Below are 23538 nucleotides of genomic sequence, written 5' to 3' on the forward strand. Positions count from 1 at the left end.
GTGAGACGACTCCACACTGCTCTCAGGACTGAGGCTTAAATGTCACAGTCTAGCTCAGTGTGTCACATGAAAATGCAATATACCAGTGATTCTCAAACTTTTGTACTGGTGACCCCTTTCACATAGCAAGCCTCTGAGTGCGACCCCCCCCATATAAATTAAAAACACTTTTTAATATATTTAACACCATTATAAATACTGGATGCAAAGCGGGGTCTGGGGGGGGGGGCTGACAGCTCATGACCCCCCATGTAGTAACCTCACGACCTCCTGAGGGGTCCCGACCCCCAGTTTAAGAACCCCTGTAATATACAGTCACTGTGAGGCTCTGTGTGATACAATAAGCCCTGATCTGAAGCTCAGACACAACTGTTCCATATGAAACTGGTTAAGAGCACTCCTTTGTAGCAGTCACCACACTGCAATCTTGGTTTCTTAAAACCTTGCACAAAACCTCAGTACGATGCTTAGTGCTATGTCAGTATTTTCATAATGTATCTTGTTATGTTTTTCCCCTAATACTTGAATACTGACATTTATGGGACTTGTGTTAATGAAAAGTAACTTTAAAGAATTGTTACATTCATTTATTAGATCAGAGGCTGCTAATTGGAAACACACAGCGTTCCTCTGTGGCAAAATCAAACAGAGTTATCTAGGTAGTGCCAGTGCCTAAAGTCTGCAAAACAGATTGTAGTATCGTTGAAAGCAATGGTGTCACATTTTTACTGTGTTCCAGTAAACTTTCCTCTGCCTCATAGATTCGAAAGCCAGAAGGGACCATTATGATCATCTAGTCTGACCCCCTGTGTAACACAGGCCATAGAACTTCCCCTAAATAGTTCCTAGAGAAGATCTTTTAGAAAAACATCCAATCCTGATTTAAAAATGGTCAGTGATGGAAAATCAATCATGACCCTGAGTAACTTGTTCCATTGGTTAATTACCCTTACTGTCAAAAATTTATGCCTTTTTTCCAGTCAGAATTTGTCTAGCTTCAACTTCCAGCCATTGGATTGTATTATACCTTTCTCTGTTAGAGTGAAGAGCTTGTTATTAAATATTTGTTCCCCATGTAGATACTTATAGACTTATAGACAATCCAGTCACTATTAAAGCTTCTCTTTGTTAAGCTAAGTAGACTGAGGTCCTTGAGTCTATCACTATAAGCCATGTTTTCTGGTCCTTCACGCATTCTCATGGCTCTTCTCTGAACCCTCTTCAATTTATCAACATCCTTATTGAATACTGGGCACCAGAACTGGACATAATATTCTAGCAGCAGTCACACCAGTGCCAAATCCAGAGGTAAAATAACTTCTCTACTCCTTCTCAAGATTCCTCTGTCTATGCATCACAGGATCACATTAGCTCTTTTGGCCACAGCATCACATTGGGTGCTCATGTTCAGCTCCCAAATCTTTCTCGTACAACTGCCTGAAAGCCAGTGATTTAACTTTTTGAATGTTATGCACATTATGCATTTAGTATGAAGTGAAATGGCAATGATTAAGTACCTCAGTTTACCACTTTCACTCATGCTGAGTAATATCCTCTGTGACTTTGAGTAGCCCAATTGGAATCTGTGGGACACATGTAAACATATGCTTCTCCACTCCAGAAAGGATGGCTGACTCTGGCCCTTGTGGAGCCAGCTAGTGGATTAGATTTTTCAAATGCTCCAAAGCAGCAGATCTGTGCCAAAGGAGGCATCTGTCTTAATCGTTATCAAAACAAACCTTGTATTTAAAAAAGGAGACACCTCTTTCTTCAGCTCAGCATGAAGTCTTTATTGTGATTCAAACTCTCCTTGGTGGATATTCTATAAATATTGAATTTAATTTTGCAATTAAAGTTAGAAGAAACCTCCAAACCACATTCTGAAGATTGCTAGTCTAAAAACTGAATTAAATAGGTGTTTTTATTTTTAAAATATATAAACCAGAAACCTGGACAATAGATTTAAATTACAAAGCACAATTTATTAGCTTCAGATAAAATCACGAGCCAAGAAAAAATCTATCTATAGTACAGTTAAGTTTAAGATTTACTTAGTTTGCTGTCCAGTTGCAAAACCATACTATACTTGACTCAGGAAAATAAAATTGGCTCAGACTAATAATTTGAGATTTGAAGTCTAAAGTCTTGTTTTTTAAAAATAAGAGATCATTACTTTGATCATGAAATTTTTTTTTTCCTCTACAGAAACCATATGGCTTATTATCTTTCATTTTCTTCTTGGTTGCTTACAGATCTCTCTGAAGTCTTCTTGAAGTTTAACCTCTGTTAATGGTTTTATTGTGTTTATTTCCTACAGCTCATGTTTAGTCCCTTATTCTGCAAGGTACTTAAGATCATGCCTAAAGTGTTGACTTTGACCGTAGAGTTAAGCATGTGCTCCAGTACTTTGCTGCATCAGGGCTATCATCAAAAAAGTCTTTTATTTGTTAAAAGCTAAGATTGCTTTTGGTGGGAGAGGGAATGTTAAAAAAGAATTAATTACAAAGCAAAATTTGCAGAACACTGATGCTCAGCTGCAGTGGAACAAAATATGATTTCAGCCAAAAGTGACTTCATTTCTAATGGATACTGGTTTTATGGCCACTCATTACAGAGAGGAAAAGGGTTTTTTTTCTTCTTTTAGGGCTTGATTGAAAATCCACTGAAGTCTGTGGGGGTCTTTCCATTGACTTCATTAGGCTTTATATCAGGCCCTTAATACTGCAGTAGCTAGAGAGTAAATCATGGACTACTTTTTTTTAATCGACCACTGATTGGAGTATGGAGGTTTATTTCTTTTTTGACCCGCTTCAAAAAGTGGACTTGATGAGCTTCTGCATGGGCATGTTTGCTGGGCATGTTTCATAAGGTACTGATGTAGTATAAGGCCCTAATTCATCTAGATACTTAAGTACTGTAGGCCTCAGCTTAATCATGTGAGTAATTCTATTGATTTCAAAGGGACTATTCAAGTGCTTAAAGTTAGAGACATGCTTAAGTATCTTGTTGAACAGGGGCCTAAGTATCCTGAAAATGTAGAAATACTTATTTGTAAAATGTAAGTAAAATTAGTATTGTCTGCCTCTAGAGAGTAAATTAGAGATACATTTCTTATTAAACTTCTCAGTTTGTAGTCTCAAAGTTAAAGCATTTTGTTCTCAGGCCATATGTGTGTTTTCCTAGATAAAATTATTAGGTCTTAATATAACTCCACCATTTTAATGACCTTATTTAAACAACAGTGAAGAAGAGGGAAGAAAGCTGTTCCAGAGTGAAAGCATAAAGTAAACAGTTGGAGAATGAAAAAGTACAGCATCTCTACCAATTCACATACAGTCCATCCAAAATCAACTTCATTCAGGTTGTTCTTAATATAAAAGGAATCAATTGAAAGCAATACAAGATAGCCTTTGATGTAAGCAGCAGTTGTTGAGATAATTTGCTTTCTTGCTGCTAAAAGATACATGCATTTTATTAGGAAAATCTGTCTCATGTCTTACATCAGAAGAAGCACAAAGAAGACAGCCTTTTGAACACATGGTGCAAGGAGTACAGTAATGCAAAACATCTGGATAGAGAAGCAACCAGTTAAAACTGGAGTTGGAACCTATTAAAAAATCAACTTTTTTTTTTTTTTGTACAAGGCAGAAAGAAATGCTGGTAGATGTCTTCACTAAGAAGAAGCATCTGTGTCTCAGCTAATTCTTCTCAGTTAAGTTTACAAATCTGAATCATGTCCATGAAAAATGTATACATCATATTAGTGATAAGGCACTTACCTAGTATAGCTGAAACAATCCTAGAGATGGTGTAAATCAGCACTGTTCCTTGGATTTCAGTTTGCACCAGCAGAAAATTTGGCCACCTATCTATAAACTGAATAGAATTTATATTGTATTCTTCTTCTTCTTTAGGAAACAAAATGTTTGTTTGTTAGAGTTGGTCAATTAGTAATTGCTGAACCAAATAGCTGATGCATTTGGCCTTATTTTTTTTGGTTTGTTTATTTCTGCTCCCTCACTGAATGTCTGAAAGTTTTTATCAAGAGATTAGCAGTTAATAAGTAATGAATAGTAAGTAACTGCATATCAGGCATGAATTTGTTAAACTTTTAAGATTTGCAAACATTTTAATGAAAACCTGGCAGTCACCTAAAAAGTCACAAATAACTAGTATTACAAAGCCCTCAAATAGTGGTGAATCACATTCTATCTCTTTATTCATAAATATATTTTGATGCTGGCTTTATTTTCTATTTTCCCCCACCCCTATTTAATGTTAATATTCGTTAAAACAAACAATAAACTTTGTTCCCACTGGAACAGATGTTAATTAGAGAATAGCTCACACCAGAACCTTGTATCCAAGCACCTCCAAACTTCTGGCTTCTGATCCAAACTTAATGAATGGATCTAACTCCGTACTGGGTATGGACCAAGCCCTTGGATCCTAATGCTCTGAACTTTGATGAAGTTTGGATCTGGATTTGGATACATCTGACTGACCACCTCTTTGTCCATTTCAGCGTATAATCTAAAAGTTTGACTGTAAGGGCAACATTTCAAAATTAGGTGTGTGAAACTTCAAACCTACATTTGTGTAGACCCTGTTTATGCACACAAATATCTTATATGCATGAACAAATGCCTACGCCCTGGTCTACACTTGGTATAACTACATGGTTGCTCAGGGGAGTGGAGGGCTTCTCCCATCGTCATAGCAATTGCCTCTCGGGGAGGCAGAGTATCTACACCAATGGGAAAAGCTCTTCCGTTGGCAAAAGGTAGTTATCTTCATTAAGTGCTACAGAGGCGCAGGTGCAGCTGTACCATTTTAGTGCTGTAAGTGTAGACAAACCCTGAGAGACATCTAATTAGCCATGTGCATGTGAAAATACCTGATATGTACATATGTATTGGATACTCTTGAGCATTAAACAAATGGATGTGCTCAATTTGCATATTCCTATATTCTGCCTTAACTTCTTCCCCTTCTCTGCCTGTCCCATTACCTGTTCTAACAATTTTTCCCTGTGCTCTTAAATTCTGGATGTCTTAGTGGATAGTAGATTCTTCTTTACTCCATCCTCTGGAATATCTCCTTTCTGTAAATGTGACTCTCTGAATCTTATCTCAAACCTCATCTTTCTCCCTGACCCCTGGCCCTCAAGTAGGAATGATAAAATTTTCATATCATATGCTGAGTCTTTGAGTTTCCCTGAGCTCATTCATTAACTCTGAAACCCAGCTTTTGGCCTTTGTGCCTGTCTTCCTAAAACATTGTAACTATATACATTTCTTGCATGTTTGTGTAAGGATTTTAATTACCTGATTAGATACTTAGCAATGCTTTCATATGAAAGAGGCTGTAGGTTCAATTGTGTTGTGCTGGGATAGTTAGTGCTGACATATTTATGTACTAAAAATCTTGAAATTGTCTATGTCCTAATGGTGACTCTAAAGGCCGTACTCCACTCTTGATCCACAATTGCTGTCCCCTTATTGTTTTTGTGTTTTAAAGGGCCTGATCCTGTTGTCTTTTCATATATAATGCTCCCCGTTTTGTGTGTGAAGGGAAGCAGGATTATGCCTTTTTAAAGTGTTTTCCAAAAGTCAACTTCATTGCAATACGAGGTTTCTGATCCTACCTGTGGGTATTTTTTGGACCTCGGTGGACTATTGTTCTCGCTTTCAGACCTAATCTAAATGCCTCGGAGTATAGTTTACATGGATTACAGCAAATCTTGTGACATTATTATACAGTGTTTTAGGATGGCATGTTAGTTTCTGTTGCCTAAGCACACTCCTGTGCTGTCAGGGTTCCTTTTTGTGATTTGTAATTATGTGCTGAAAATATACTGAGCTGGTATTTTACTTCCTGTTATACATGTGAATTGTATGCTAAAGTAAGCCTTGAAAAAACACCCATGACATTTGCAATACAACTAATACATAGCATAGCATAAAGGCACCAGGGGAAATGGGAAACATCTCTTTCTTTAACTGGGAGTCAGTTGGCAAGAGTATGAAATGAAAGATTCAAATTCAACATTTCAGTCAGTACAATAAAGAGCAATATGTTTGTATTTTGTTGACATTATGTTGTATGAAGACCTCTGATAATGTTAATATAGCACCATGAAACTAATATTACTGACATTGCTTTGTTGCTCCTGCTTTTGTCGTTGTTCAGCAAGGCAAGCGATTCCCTCCCTCAGGTCTGAGGATGCTGCCCTCACAGCATTTCCAGCTCAGGGAGCCAAAGACAGGACTTTTATGAATAATATTGTATCCTAAACTAAAAGTAATAACATTTAATTTCCTTCCGTTACTTAAAAACACTCAATAGCATCTCTAAATTAAAACAAAACAAAACCTGGGAGACAAATACTTTGGCTAAAGGCAAATTAATTAAAGCCATTCAGTGAAAAAATACTGTTCTCACCTTCAGCCCTAATCTAGTGTATAGTGTATGAACTCAAGCAAATCTTGTGACATTGTAATACAGTGTTTTTATGCTGGCATTTAAAGCTGTACTGAATTCATAACCTTTCTCTAAAACATTTTGTCACTTTCATTCATTCTGTTCAGGTTTAACATTTAGTTTGCATCAGAAAAGTATAAAAATGGGTTTATTTATACCCTTTCTAACTGATTCTTTAACATCTTTTTTTAGGTAAACAAAATATATCAGAGTCTGCATCTGTTGAGCTGGACATTCCTACGGAAAGTGGGCCAGCCAATCTGTTAACAGAACTAAAAACAATACCTGGCATAGCTACTCTTAAACCCGATATCTCTGATAGTTTAATCACTGAATCAGTTGTCACCAAAACAAAGATCCCATCTTTGGAAAAAGTGATCCTGGAAAGCAAAAAGGAAGATCCAATACTAACTACCAGAGGGGGTGAGAAAAAAGAAGAGAAGATGCCTAAGGAGAACATTAAGTTAACCACTATTCTACCTCAGATTGTCACAGATGGCAAAGTAGATACTTCTGAATCATTGGACATGACTAAAGCTGATGCTACATCTAGGCTAGCAGTGAGTACACCTATACAAAAGGAGTTGGAGCACACTTATTCTGCAGTAGAATTATCTAAGAAATCAGATATGTCTAAAATCAGAGAGGAAGTTTATTTGTCCTCAATCATTTCCGAGCATAGAGCAGCTACAAGTGCGATTCCCACATCACTTCCAATCACAGATTCATGGGAAGATGCTGAAACTGAAAATACACAAACTGTTGAAAGTCAGACTGAACAAATAGAGGTGGGCCCAATGAGAACATTGGCAAATGCCTCAGTGCAAACCCCTGTGAGAGAGTTTGCTGAAACAGAGACTTCAGTTACACTCACGAAGGAGGAAATGTATCTTAGTGCTCAACCTACAAAAGAATCAATGGAAGCAAAAACTCATAAGAAACTTACAACTGTTGTAATTCCCAAAGATCTGCACACTGATCATCATGAACCTACCACAGAGGAAGAGAATGGCAAAGGAAGCACATACACTGTTATGCCTGACCACAGAACTTTGGCTTCTAGCAGAATCCCAGAATTAGAAGTAATTACTGTATCAAAGACATTCTTAGATGGGCATACTGTAACTGCTAGAGCATCTTCTACAGCAAGTGAGTCAACTCCAGCAGTTAGAATTACAGAAGAACTTATTCTATTTGATAATGAGGCATCAGCTGAAGGAAGCAGAGAGGATGTGCAGCCTACCGATGCACTTGAAATTTCCTTTGGAGTACCTATGTCTACATCTGTACCAGCAGTTAATCAGACAGAAGCTGAGGCCATCACCGTCTCACAAGGTACCACTTCACCACAAGGGGTAGTAAAGGGAACGCAGACTGACATCTACCCATTTCTAAAAACAGAAGGGTCAATCATCTTAGAAAAAACTAGCGAGCCAGAATTGAGAACAATTGATGTTACAGCCCCCTATATCACAGCAGTTATTCCTGACTCTGATAAGGACAAAACAGAACCCAAGGGACATTTTGCTAGTGAGAAATTCACACTTGCTCCTCAAGTTTCAAGCACTCCACTACCTACTGATAAAAATCAGGAAAATGTGACAGAAGATTTGCTTCATTATGTGAAAACATATGGAGCTTTAAGAACAGGAGATGGTATCTCTGGAATGGAATTTTCTACAGCTTCTCCAGGGCAAATTTATATTGTAGAACATACAAAGCACCCTGAAGCAGCAATTTCAACAGCAAAAGATAAAACTAAGATAAGTGTTGAGCCAACAGAAACAAAAATTGATGAAGAACTTAAAGCTATATCAGCTGATATAGATCGGGGTAAAGATATTACAAGTGTCTACCCCACTCGCAGAGTTATAGATCTGGAAGTGATCACAGTATCAAAAATATCGCTGGATGAAAGCAATGCAACAATAAAGCCCTTTCTGCCATCGGTGCCAGCATCAAAAGCTACAAAATTACCAACTGCCAGGCCCCCTGTCATGGAAGTGAGTGACAAAGTACAACCGACAGAAGGTTTTACAGAACATGCAGATGTTGTTACAAGGTATCATGATACTATGAGAACATTTGCTCCTGCACCAGAAATGAAACCAGAAGAGACCACTGAAAAAGCACTATTTACTGAAGACCTTACATTTACAGATAAAGAGGTCACAAAATATGCAGTCACAGAGGGTGGCCAGATAAGTACTGGAACAATCATTAAAGAAGAATCATCTACAATGACATCCACTACTGTAAAAGCCTATGAAGAAAAGGTTGTACCTAGTGCAGGAACAGGAGGGCAACAAGATGATTTGATTGAGGAAGGAAGTACTATCGAGCAGGACCAAGATCTAGGAATCTCCAGAGCAATAACTACTATTCACCCACATGTGGAAACTCAAGATATAGAAGGAACAGTATTTCAAAAGGAACACTCTACCAAAGGTGAAGCTATGGTACAAATGGTTACTGCCACAGAGTCCACAGCATCCATTTCTAAAATGGATGTGACATCTACTCAAGTACACGTGGAAACAGATGATCAGGAGGTTGTATCTAAATCTGAATCTGCTCAGACAACTATTACTGAAAGACAAGATGTGATCCAAATTACTGAAGAAACAGTGGAAGGAAAACCATATGGAATTACTATAGAGCAATTGGTTACTGCCACTGATTCTACTGCAACTACTTCTAAGGTGCCTGTGACATTTGTTCAAATATATGAACAAAAGACAACTTTAGAACCTGAATTGGCTCACACAGCTATTACTGAAAGGCAGGACGTGGACATAATTACTGAAGGATCAGCATATGATGAAATACGTACAACTACAGAAGTTTTAATGCCTGGTATAAATATAAGTGATTATGAAAAAGTTCTAGCTTCCGGTGAAACAACCACTGGGACCATACAGCTTGTACTGTCTCCAAAAGTTGATGCTGTTACTGAACACAAAGTAAAGACCACTGAATTTATGCCAGTACCACCAACCACTGAAACTGAAGTAGATGAAGGTGGAGTACCACGCATCAAAAAAGAAAATGAAACAGAAGACAGCAGTGTGGTGAGTTGGGAATCTGAGTTACCTTCACATACAGTGCCTACAGGTCCTTCTGCACCAGAAGGTATTACTCATCAGATTGAGAAATCTACTTCTGTGGAAAAAGTGGAAAATTTTACAACCCATAGTCTGGAAGGTTCAGGAATATTGGAGGAACCTAAAGGAACAGAACCAATTATATTTTCAACTATTGGAACAGATAAAACAACAGTTCTAAGTGCAGTAGACAAAATCCAACCAACTTCAACTACCAAGTCCTTTATTACTAAAACGCCGCGACCTAAAATTGACAGGGAAGATGAGGAAACAAGCATAGACATGGTAATAATTGATGAATCTATTTCTCCCAGTAAAACCACTACTGATGATGGTCTGACAGGCAAGACAGTGGAACCAGAAATTGATAAAGAATATTTCACATCATCAAGTGCCACTGCAGTTGCACGACCTACCAGACCACCCAAAGTTGAGGAAACCACAGAGGTTTTAGAACCTCAGGAAGTGTCTCCCTCTATTCCAGTTCTTGAAACAGACATGAAAAATATATCTGACATAACAGTGGTTTTTATTGCCATTACAGGCAATGATACAGGTAAGAGTTTGCCCTTTAGACCTATGACCCATGTCCATACAGTTTGCCATAATAGTAATGTTTCACAATATACCAGGAGTTATTCTTTGGAGCACAGCTTTGTCTAAACAGGAGTTTTTAAAGTTTTTCTATGTATATATTGGTACTAATTATTTAAGATAATTTAGAAATGTACATTATAATTGTCTTTGAGTCAAATTCACTGTTGATGTAAAAAGGTGCAAATGTATTGTACTTATTATTGGGAGTCATAAGAATGGTGTTTGTCACATGATGTACTCAAATCACTGATTGGACTTTGCTTATCTGTGACACAAAGCATTTGAATTTCACAGTTTCCATGCCATACATTACTACTCTTAAATGTAGCATTAGACAGCATTAACATTCCATTTGTCTGTAGCCATTAACAATGCTATTTACAGTGTGGTTAGCTAAAACATTTGGGAACATCTGTTACATCCACAGGTGGATGTTGTGGGATTTGGGGGGCAGGATATTTGCCATGGTGTATCATCATCATTTTCCTGAGTCCGTGATGCAAATTACCATAATTTGCACAAGTTCACAAAGTTTTTTAGCTGATGGCACTGTATTTGCATATGCAGCTTTAATTCCATGGGTTTCCAGAACAGAAACTGCAAAACTACATTGAACTAAACTAGCATTGAATTAAGTTAGCAATTCCTGAATTAAAATATTGTATCAGACAACTGGCCATTACTTGAGATCTTTCGTATAGTATTAAGTTTCAAAAAAAGAGATATGAAAGTGTTGAGAAAAGGGAGATTAATCGAGGTATATTGTAGGGTTTGTTGAATTTCATACTATGTTTAATTCGTGTATAATGATTTTTTCCACAAAAATATACATTTTATTTTTCTTTTAGCCTAGCTGAATATGATGCCTTCTGTATGATTACTTAGAGGATTAATTTCCCACTTATTCATGACCCTAACTACCAGTAGTGTTAAGAACCTGATCCAACTCCCATTATAATTAATGCAAGTCCTTTTATTGATTTCAGTGGGAGTTGGTTTGGGACCTAATAGAGTTGTGTGCACCAATCAAAAGGCAAAAGTAGTACAATATAGTTAGCAGAGCTTGTACAGAGTGCAATTTTTTACTTTTGCTTATTTTATACTATATATCTACAATATTTAAACTGCATAGTCTTGACAAATACATTGTAAACAATTGGGGCTTAATATAAAAAACTAGACTGGAAAGGATTACATGATTTTTTTTTTTTTAATTGAGCAGTACTTTTGTTACTGGAATATGTGACACATTAGCAGCATTGTGGGTTTGTGTTCTGCCTAGTGCCTATATTTAGGAAGTCACAATTAGATGAGACACTCTGATGAGCCATATCAAATGATTGCGGTATGTGGATTGGATTTAAGTCAGATACAAAATACTTTTGAATTCATGCAAGTTCGATTAAATCAACTCGCTATCTAAGGACCAGATTGTGGAGTAGAAGAGGCCATTTACTTGTATGCACTAGTGTAACAATACCACAGCTTACTGTGCATGGGAGGATGCAATCTTCACAGAGATGCTATATCCTTCCCTCATGCCTGGGGTCAGGAAGGGTGGGAGGGTTTGGGGAGTGAGTGTAGCCTTGACTCCTCCCCCAAGATGAAGGTATGCCAGGGCAATGGGAGCGTATGCTGAGGCAGGTCTCAGTTCACTCTTTCTGAGGAGCAGCAGCAGTCAGGGGAAGAGGGGTGTTGTGATTCCCTGAGTCACAGTTCCCTCCTGGGATGCTCCAGGGGCAACACAAGAGTGTGCAGTCATTTTCTGTGGGCCAGATCTCACATTAATGATCTAGCCCTTAGAGCAGAATTTCTTCAAACTTTATCTTCTGTTAGAGTTTCAAACTTTTTAAATCTCTCTGTGTGTATTTGTGTATGTTTGTGGGTATATGTGTCAGTGGTTGAAACCATGGAGCTTTAAAATTTTGTCACTAACGATGGTTTATTCTACCATGTATGAATCAAAATAACTCTTTCTGTAAAATAAGGTGGAATTCCCCAAATGGCAATTTCTCTACTGTGTTCAAAAAGAAGGGATTTTACCATCTTTTTAGTGCAGGATTAGAATGGAAGTTTGTTTCCCTCCTCCCTACAGCCTGTTTTCAAATCTGACAACCACTGTATGTGAATTTCCCAGCCTTAGACATCTAATCAGATAACTGCCCCTAAAGGTGCTTTTCTTTTGAGCATTCTGACCATTTTTTTTTCATTCCACACAAGTACTGGAAAACATTTGCAAGATCCCATCAAGCACATTTTCAATTCACCGCTTCTTAGTACATAAACTTTCTTTTATTCTGAAGGAAATACATACAGTAAGTGTTAAAGAGGAGACAATTTGACAGAGATTACTAACACAGAAGTTAGTTATTACAGAACATGATACAATCCATTTTTTCTGATATGCTTTGCAATGAAAGTTGATTCATAATCATCAGGGAACTATATAAAACAGTGTCATTGACTTGTTGGTTCTCAGCTAAGGGATCACAGGAAACAGTATTCAGAATTACAGTTATCTTTAGTAAACAATGTTTGTCCTCATTTGTATTAGCATATTTTCAATAAAATATATTTTAACACTCTAAAACACAACAATAAGCTAGGGATGGAACAAACCCAGCCAGGATTTTGAAGTACAAAAAGTGTAAATATCTCCTTGCAAATAGCAACTTTCTTATCAAGTCCTGAAAAGAATAGCTCTTGTATGTAAATAGCAAAACAATTACAAGGTGAGCTGAGGTATGTATAGTTCAAGCTATTGTATATAAATGTCTTCTCAGTAGTATTGGTACATTTGTGTGAGTCAGTTCTCTACCTTCCTTTGCCTCCTTTTCTTCAGGATATGTTTGTGCTGGAAACAATAGTTCACCTCAATAGAAGAACAGGACTCTATGGAAGTAGAATAGTATGTTTTGTTTCATATCACTGATGTGACTTGTCCGGTACAGTGGAAGCTTGCTATTATGCTAACATGTTGAAATACCAATCTCTGCAACTCAGTTTTACTGTCTGTAAAGTGGACATAATAACAGTTAAGTACCTCATACAGGTGTTGTTAGTCTTAATTAGTTATGAGCTCTATTTTGCCTTTTGCCCCTCATTAAGGGAGTAATTTGGGGTTATCCGACTTAAGTGGTAGCACTGAGTGGAATTGTGTCTTGGAAGCAGAATTACATAAGAACATAAAATGCCCACACTGGGTCAGACCAATGTTCCAGCTAGCCCAGTATACTGTTTTCCGACAGTGGCCAATGCCAGGTGCATCAGAAGGAATGAAAGAATAGGAAATCATCAAGTGATCCATCCCCTGTCGCACATTCTCAGCTTCTGGCAGTCAGAGGCTAGGGACACTCAGAGAATGACATTGCATCCAAGACCACTCTGCTTAATAGCCATTGATGGATCTATCCTCCATGAACTTGTTTAATTCTTTTTTGAACCCCTTTATAGTTTTGGCCTTCACAACATCCCCTGACATTGAGTTGACTGTACATTGTGTGAAGCACTTCCTTTTGTGTATTTTAAACCTGCTGTTTATTAATTTCATTATGTAACCCCTGGTTCTTGTGTTTTGTGAAGGAGTAAGTAACACTTCCTTATTCACTTTCTCCCCATCATTCATGAGTTTATAGATCTCTATCATATCCCTCCTCAGCTTGGAAAAGAAATGACTAAGAAGTCCCAGTCTGTTTAATCTCTCCTCATATGGAAGTTGTTCCATACTCTTACTCCTTTTCATTGCCCTTCTCTGTACCTTTTCCAATTCTAATCTATCTTGAGATGGGGCAACCAGAACTACATGTGTTATTCAAGGTGTGAGTGTACCATGAATGTATATAATGGCATTGTGATATTTTCTTCATATTATCTATCCCTTTCTTAATGGTTCCTATCATTCTGTTAACTTTTTTAACTGCTGCTACACTCTGAGCAGATGTTTACAGAGAACTATTCACAGTGACACAAAGATCTTTCTTGAGTGGTATCAGCTAATTTAGATCCCATCATTTTGTATGAATAGTTGGGATTATGTTTTCCAATGTGCATTACTTTACTGTAGCTTCCCCCCGCCGCCCCCTCCCCCCACGCACTTGTATATGGCTGTTGAGGCCATACCCAAGACTCCTTTGGGGTGGCTAGAGTCCTAGTGAATTGTAGCAGAAGGAACTCCCTTGCTTTCCTGAGTTAGTGACTGTGCCTATGGTCAGCCTCTGTGGGAGGTGGAATGGGGAAAGGTTTCTTGCACCTTTCCCCTCAGCTTCAAAACTGCACATGGGCCAGCCATAATCTGCCACCAGCTTTGTTAAAGCACTTTGATGTCTTTAGAAGGTGTGTGTTATAGATGTATGGAACATTATTATTATTATTATTATTATTATTATTATTATTATTTTATTATTATTTATTATAGACCAATATAGTAATGATGTGGAATATTGACTAGATTGAATGAAACTGAATTAAAAATATTGACTAGGATATTAGGTTATTCTAGACTGTCATAAATTAGAGCCTCATATAGTACAGTGTATGTCCCAGTTTTGATTTTAAATGTATGTATGAGAAATGTATATTTGTATAATTCAAATATTGGACTAGATGACCAGAGATAGCATCTCCACAATGACTTCTCTTCTTGTGCTGTCCACAAATTAAATAGTTAAACATCTAACTGCAAGTATTTTTGCCTGAAATTAATTGTGGGTGCATAAATGAAGTTTCAGTTACAAAGAGGTGTACAATTGCACCCATGGAAACAGAAGATAGTTGAGGCCTGGCTGAAAAGCAAGCCCATTATGTTATATTTTGGCAATTACGCTGAAATGCTGATAAGAGAGAGAATATAGCTGAATGGATTAAGCTGCTTATTTGTATAAGAATACAACAGTTTTCCATGAGAGAATTTATTGGCAAACAGCCCATGCACTGGCATGTGAATGAATCTGAGGCAGGTGCACAAATTAATGAGGAATATAAAACATGGCATTTTCTGACAGTCTATGGGACATGGGCAGGTCTAGGACAGGTGTGCAAATTAATGAGGGGAAAATATATATATATATATGGGGAAACATCCCCTTTTTTTGTCATAAAAATGACTGTGTGCAAGTTCCATAATGGAATGTGCTTCAGACTTTATTTACTTGTATAGAACTTCATGCCGTTCTCTTTTGCTTATGCTCAGTGTGGAATGGGACCCAACATGGGCAGGAAAAACATCCTTGCACTGCATTATTTGATCATATTAGTAATTTTCCACCATATTGAGCAAGTCATATGAGACTTGTCTTTCATGGTGGAAAAACAAAACATGCTACTCATGATCCTGGTATGTTACATTAGCTCCAGTGGATTGTAACAGTGAATTATGATGCTGTAGCTGGAAGGGTATGAGTTAGCAGCTGAAAAAAAACCCTGAAGGAACTTTTCAGCTCATAAAGCTTTTATTAGCTGAAAAATGCTAGTGGCTGTGTGTTGGGGAGTGGTTTAACAGTGGTTGAGGGGATACTGAAAAAACAGCTTCTGTCTGTATTAGGAGTAATTTGCACACCTGCATTTTTGGAGACATTTAAAAGTGTTTACTTAGTGAATACGTTGGAAGGTGCTTATTAGATCCAGGGTTTCACAACTGCTCTGTCTGGTTTCTTGTCCCCTCCAGCCTTGAACAGAATGAAAGTGAGGGAACCTGTGCTTTGTGGGTGTGGAATTTTATGAAAAGTGATTGCAAACATTGTGTGTGTTTAATATGTGATTTCTGTTTAAAATGTTCATTTCCTGCCTTAGAAGGAACAAAGTGTGTGAAATTTGAATGAAAGTAATTACCTTAAACACAGCATGTGGATTAATCACGGCCATTAACCCCAAAACTGGCAAATAGAGTCTTCATTAGGGCTCTTCATTGGACCTTGAGAATGCCCATCATGGGCCAGACTATTCACATAAAATAGTACTTTACAATGATTCAGTGGAACTATTCATATGAATTTTGGTATACCACCGGGAGTAAGGGGCTCACGATTTGACCCCAACTAGTACCACTGACACTAAGGGGACTATTGATGGAGTTAGGTACCACTTAGTATAAGGGTATCAGAATCTGAACCCATGTGCTCTGTTCTCAATGAAAGGGGCATGTGCAGTGGGATTTGATAGAGTAGCACAGGGTCTTGCTAGATGTCTTTATATATATGCATGCACAAATTAGATATTCACATGTTTCGCACAGGGAAGGATAGTATAGAACTGGCCTGTATCTAAGTACTGTCAGACTCACTTTACTTTTCCTCTGAAAAGGACCAGTTTTCATTCCTGGCTGGCTCAGGTTGTTGTCTCACATCACTGGTGGCTACATCTGACCATACTTCCTTGGGTGTGCTGGCAAGCATGGTAGACGTGGTAGCCAATACCCCCAAACCCTGCTGGCCCTCTCTTTAGTCTTAAGTAGGAATCCTACTCAACTGCAGCATGTGTGTACTGGGTAGTAAAAGACTCCCTACACTCTACATGCCTGTGCAAAACAGGGTAGCATTTTTCCCTTTAAGTGTTATATTGCATGGAAAATATAACAATAAGTCTAATAGTTTTTTAAAACTAAGATTATTTATGCACAATGGCATATATCAGTCAGGACACTACTCTGTGGGACATATCCACATACTTGCTATTTTTAACAAGGTTATTTTAATTATATGTATTCATTGTTGAGTTAGAGAGAAAGATATTTGTCCTGCAGGTGAGGAAGCACCTACGGTAATATCTCACGTATTGAATAAATATTAGACATTTTTCTTCACTGAGAGGATAAATGTATGTTACCCCAACCTATTATTTATTCTTAGGGGGTATTCCAGGTTTATCTTTGTGTTTTATACAGAAAGTTTTACATTCCTTGTTGTGTAGCCCTGTCGTTTTCTATGGTGGTTATGCAATGATTTATTGGTTAAAAAAGCAGATGTATGGAGATGGTCAGAGAAATTTTGACTAAACCATATTCCATCCAAATATGCAGTTCTGTTGAAATAGAAATGCTTCACCAAATTGGGTCAACTTAGCTGGAATTTTGTTTTTAAAAAAAGAAGTTCTGACAATGTCTTAACGTACCATTTTGATAATAGCAGAACAAATGTTTCAGTTTCTCATTTTGAATTTTTTTATCTTGTATTATATTCTACATTATAATATATTTGACAAAATAATACAAACATTAAAAACTCTAAGTTGAAACATTTTAATTTTGTTGAAACAAGGTATTTGGAATGACCCGAAACTAACTTTTTTTTTCAGAATTTTCCTTCACAGAGAATTTCAAAATTGTGGGGTTTTGCTCCAATTTGGAATGAATCTCAAAATCCTCTGTGAAATGGAACATCTGGCCTGTGCATACAGGGCCGGATCCAGGCACCAGCCGAGCTGTTTTTTTTTTTTTTTTGCTTGGGGTGGCCAAAAAGCCAGAGCTGGCCCTGTCTGCATAGCTTTGTTGATATATGTGAACTGGATTGTTTTATTTATGAGCAACAAGTTTAGCTTAATTAGCAACTGCTTAGCTCTTGGGAAAGCTATCATATATTTAAAAGTTAATATCATTGAACTAGAATGGTACTACAGGAAAATGGTCTCTTATGGCTATGTAAATGCCGATACAGAGAGGTGACATTTGTTTTGAAAGCAAAGCCAGCTGGTCCAGTGACAGTGTTCTCTTGCCATAACTTCCTGGGTATTATGCCACAAGATTGATCCAAATACATTTCTCTCTGGTGCAGCAGTGTGTAAGTAGCTCACTGTTGGCCTGATTGAGGTCCCCTCTAAGTTAATACAAAAACTCCCATTTATTTCACTAGGAGTTGGACCAGGCACTGTATCCTCATTAACCTGTAGCATTCTGGATGACCTTGAGAATGGATCAGTTGTGTGCTTTTTGCAATCAGAGAGAAGGGGTCAAATTAATCACTGCTGTAAATAGGCTCAGCAAATGGATGCTGACTTACATCAGCAGTGAATTATTGCCAGGATCAGCCATCCAGTATTCTGACTGGCTGTCAAAGATGCCATTTGATATGGTAATTTATTTGTCAAGGGTAGACCCCCATCTTTTTGTTTCTGTGCAGTAATGTGTCAGTGCTAGTGCTTAGTGTTCAACTAAGACAGAAAATTGACTCTTTTGAGATACATTGCCATATGAAATACGGCTGCTACTTGTTTGGTTAATAAGGTAATTAATCTATCAGAGAACTATAGGAATCATTTTCATATCCTGAATGACCTAATCCGTTACGTATCCATTCCTAACAACTGGAAAATATAGACAGAGAGCCAGATTTGCATCTTGGTTGCTCCGGAATAAATCCAGAGTATCTCCACTGTGGTACTTGAGATCAGAATCTTGCCATTGTAATTGGCATCAGAATCTGGCACAATGACTTCCAAAAGTTCTTTCTCGAAAGTAGGGTTTTTTAAAAATACATTTAAGGCCATTTGGCAGCAGAGACTTAAATCAACATATTTAAGCCTGTTTGAAGGACCTATTGCTTAATTAAGCCTGTTAGAATTTCACCACATTACCATACTTTTGTTTAACCAGCGTTATGAAGAAATGAGACACAAACACAGTATAAATTCTATTTGAAATACAAATGAAGGAGTCATTTGGTATGACCCAAAGCCAAACAAACAAAACCAAAAACGAGAGTAAATTTGTATTTTTGTGCATTATTTCTCCTTCTGCTTCAAAAAACGAAATACAGCTTTTTAATCTCACACTTATTAATTTTAAAAACTACTAAATAGTGTGCTGGCCATAATTGTTGGCTCTTTCTGAGGAGCATATTATAGAATGATGAATATTTTTTTCACATTCCTTTACAGATAGCCATAGAGACCAGAAAACAGTACCCTCATGTTACATACTGTTTGGAGGATGCATACACATTCCCTGATGTTTGTGCATTGTTGCCAAGGAAACCTCCCAGATCTAGACACAGGGATTACACACTTCAAGCTTCCTTATAGCTCTTTGTTAATTCATGAGACAAATGAATGATCATCTTATTCATAGGTACAATGTAGTTTTTAGTATTTCTGTTGTGAAGGGAGAAGGAATTCTTTTTTAGAAGTTTCAGTCACACATATAGATGGTCCTGTGGAATTTTAATGTGTACAAGATGGCTGTTGTCTTTATGTGGAGACTACCTGCAGAATATGATTTCTATTTGGAAAATAGCGGTATTTTTTAATTAGGTTGGTGTCTGTATCCAAGGTGTACTGTACTTTTCTCTGAGTGAGTAAGTGAAAGTTTCTTGCTATTCAAGCTTTTTCCCGTCTTCAGAAAATACTTGCTTTACCAAAAAGTAGTGAAGATTTACTTTACAAGAAGTGATTCAGCTGATGAAGCCTAATTCAGGATGAATACGTGGTTTGGTGTCAGGAATGTAAGCTAACATCACTTTAAAAGTAGCTTGAAGGTTAAAATTATTCACAAAATGGGTAATAAGTACTCTGGTGACAATGGTTTTTAAATATGTCAGCAATTCATGCTTTTTGAGCTATTCATCATTTTCTCTAGCTTTTTTTTTTTTTTTTTTTAATGTCAGGTCTCTGTGGCAATACTTTGAAACTGTTGAAGTTTTCCTGCTAGCACAGTAAATATGGTTAGCTTCTTTTCCACATCTGTCTCCCTCCTTTTGGCAGGATGGGTCTGATTGATAACACACAAAATACATATTTGTGCTTTTCATAAGTTTTGTGAATTATTTACATGGCATTGTCAATCTGTGCTCAAAGTGTTGGCTATGTGTTTCCTGTAACCTTTGAGAGCATGAAGTTGAGATTGTCCTGTTCTAGTGAATAATTCATATTTATAAAAAAATGTTGAATGCAGTGTATTATGATCTGTCTAACCACCCAGTGCATTATTACTGTTGGTACCATCCAGAAAACTCAGTTCCTGTCACCGCACAGCAATAGAAATGTTCTTGTCACCAAAGGTTATACACTTCTACCTCGATATAACGCTGTCCTCGGGAGCCAAAAAATCTTACCGCGTTATAGGTGAAACCGCATTATATCGAACTTGCTTTGATCCACTGGAGTGCACAGCCCCCCCCACCCCGCCCCCCGGAGCACTGCTTTACCGCGTTATATCCAAATTCGTGTTATATCGGGTCGCGTTATATCGGGGTAGAGGTGTATCTGTAACCCCTAAGAAGGATCAATGCTGTCTTTCCTTTACTTAAAATTTCTTCTTGTTCAGAAGCAATTTGGTCTTCTGAACCAGTCTTGCCTATTTTTAGGCTGCCTCTGCTCCTCTTAATTAATCACTGTCTTTTTATTTTGTCATCATTAGGCTACAGAATAAACAAAGACATCTGGTGATAGATAAAAATATATCTGCTGATGTTCCATATTTTAAATTGTTGGGGAGCTCCCAAGTGCCTTGACCAGAGTGTGGGGAATGCTTTAGAGATATTAATTATTATTGTTAGTAATAATAGTATGTCAAATTCTGAATTCCTCATGCAGTCTTTTCTTACTCAGGCAAGAGTCCCAGTGATTCAATGGGAGTTGTGCCTGAATAACAAAAAAGATTTGGCCCATTGTTATGATTTTCTATGTCAAGAGAGCTGTATCTATAACACACACACACACACACAAATGTCATTCTGAGTAGATATCTAAACTAGTTTTTCTCCTTTCAGGCAACCTGCACTAACTACCTTAAAATTGAAAATACGTGATTCTTTGTTATCCTATCCTTTGCCACTCTGCTTGTAGTGAGATTGTCAGTGATCCAAACATCTTTTACATGACTATTACATCTTTCTGAATATAAACCTCGAAGTCTCTGTAACTGTTATATATGCTTGGGCCACAGCATATGTAGGCTGGCAGGATGAGATAAAGACCACCAGAAGTATCCTCTGGTGAAGCAAAACTAGTAGTGATAATAGAGCTGTAAGGGTCAGTGTACCAGTCTTTGAATCCTTTGTCTGATTTCTACCTCAAGTGTAAAAACAACGAGGCGTCCTTGCGGCACAAGGATGCCTCGTTTTTGCTGATACAGACTAACACAGCTACCACTCTGAAACCTACCTCAAGTGTAGATATTCCTCTTCATGCTTGAAGGAACTGGAGATAGTGTAAATTCCCACATGATTTCTTTAACTAATCATCTAAAAAGCAATGGACTTTACTTAATTTCATGGCTTGAGGCAAAAGGACAATAATTGTCCATTCAGAAATAGCATTGGTTTTACACTTTGAAATGATTTAGCTGCAAGCGGCCAAATGGAACCGCTGTTTTGCATTGGTACTGGAGGTAGCAGTTCAGCACTCTCAACTTTGAAAAATGCTGAGCTTTGCTGTACAGAGAGTTAATAAAGGGTTAACATAAAGTCCTGAGCATTGGATTGTTACTTTGCTTAATAGTTTTAAGTACAGCTGGTAGAAATTTTATGTTCAAAACTTTTTTCAAAAAAAAAAAAAAGAATTTTGTTTAAACAATGTCCCATTTTTAAGCGGAAAGGCTGAAAACAGAAAAAAAATTGAAACCAACAATTAAAAAAATTCTGTTTTCACGTTTTAGTTTTTCAGGTTTTTTCCCCCCTCCTTTCTCTCCTCCTCCTCCCCCCTTTCAGTGGCAAAATGGGGCAGGAAGAGAAGAGAGGAAGAGGGGGAGAGAGAAGGTGAAAAAAATAGGGAAAAACAAAAAAGTCCTTTTTGGTTTTGGAAATCAAGAAATATTAGGGGAATTTTTCCTTCAAAAAAAATTCATCAAAACCTATAATTTTAAATGGAAAATTGATTTTTCCAACATTTTTCTTGAAACATACTTAATATTTTTCAACCAGCTCTGGTTTAAAGTTATCAAATTGAATCACATTTCTTAAAATGAAATACTATGCTGTTTCAGTGCTTGTTCAAGGTCTGTTTGCACCCAGCTGTTGAGATTTTTCCCTATAGGTAATTTAGAGGAGCTACTTTGCTCAATAATCTTAAATCCTCCATTTTACTTAAGAAATGGTTACATCTTCACTAGAAAAGGTAACGGGGTTGATTTGAAAGGTAGTTAGGGCCCAGATCCTCAAAGGTATTTAGGCACCTAACTCCCACAGACTTTCAATGGGAGTTAAACTCTTTGAAAATCTCCCTAAGTAGGTTATAACTATGGTCAGGAACCCAGTGAGAGTTTCTTTCTCTTGGTCTCTAGCTCTAGTCTATACCTTCTTGTATTTCACCCTAGTTTACAGAACTCTTCTTGTTCAACACCCCAATGATATGTTCAAATCTGTAAAAGTACATTGTATTGTAATTAGTTCTCACATAGGCCTCCACCCATGATAAGTATGCTATTGTGGTATGTCTACATTGCAGTTAGACACCCACGGCTAATCCATGACAGCTGATTCGGGCTCATGGGGTTTGGGCTAAGGAGCTGTTTAATTATGATGTAGATGTCTGGGCTTGGGCTTAGAGTTGCCAACCCTCCAGGATTGTCCTGGAGTCTCCAGGAATTAAAAGAATAATCTTTAATTAAAGATTGTCATGTGATGAAACCTTCAGGAATATGCCCACCCAAAATTGCCAACCCTACTTGGGCTGCAGCCTGAGCTCTGGGGACCCTCCCACTTCCTCAGTACTGCTGAGGCCTGCTTTTTGTTCTGTGCTCTTCTCGCTATTTCATCTGCAGTGCATAGGGTTACCATCCGTCCGGGTTTTCCCGGACATGTCCGGCTTTTTCAGCTTTCAATGGCTGTCCGGGGGGGATTTCTAATACAGTAGAAATGTCCGGGATTTCCCCCTCCCCTCATGCAGAGTGAGGCGCAGCTGATTGGACGGCTGGGCCTGATTGAAAGCCGCTCGCAGCCACTGGGGCCTCTAGCAGCCAGAGTCCCTCCCCCTCCCCCGCTCCCTCCTCCCCTGCAGAGCAGCGCGGAACAGTGTTTGGGTCCACGTAGAGCCCGCAGCTCTCCCTCTGCCGGGTGATCGGGGGAGCAGGGCAGGCCGGGGGGTGCAGAGGCTGCAGGGCGAGGAGGAGCAGGGCAGGCAGGGGCATAGAGGCTGCAGGGGCAGGGCAGGCGGGGGGGTGCAGGGGCTGCAGGGCGAGTAGGGAGCAGGGGGCACAGAGGCTGCAGGGGCAGGGGGTGCAGGGGCTGCAGGGCGAGGAGGAGCAGGGCAGGCAGGGGCATAGAGGCTGCAGGGGCAGGGCAGGTGGGGGGCGCAGGGGGGTGCAGGGGCTGCAGGGGCAGGGGGCGCAAAGGGCACAGAGGCTGCAGGGGCGGGGGGCTGCAGGGGCTGCAGGGCAAGTGGATAGCAGGGAAGCACTTGGCAACCCCCAACCAAGATCAGAGCGGGAGGG

General features: G+C 38.4%; 1 protein-coding gene across 1 annotated transcript in view; it reads left to right on the top strand.

Annotated features, from left to right (window-relative positions):
* The window catches only part of VCAN (versican), a 136511-nt gene that overhangs the window by 56633 nt on the left and 56340 nt on the right, over nt 1-23538 (top strand). The window contains exon 7 of the mRNA XM_026649159.2: nt 6676-10143. Coding sequence (XP_026504944.1) covers nt 6676-10143 — 3468 coding nt within the window. The remainder of the gene's footprint in view (nt 1-6675; nt 10144-23538) is intronic.

The sequence above is a fragment of the Terrapene carolina genome, unplaced genomic scaffold (genome assembly GCF_002925995.2).
Source record: "Terrapene carolina triunguis isolate 2854851 unplaced genomic scaffold, T_m_triunguis-2.0 Scaffold69, whole genome shotgun sequence".
NCBI lineage: Eukaryota > Metazoa > Chordata > Testudines > Emydidae > Terrapene > Terrapene triunguis.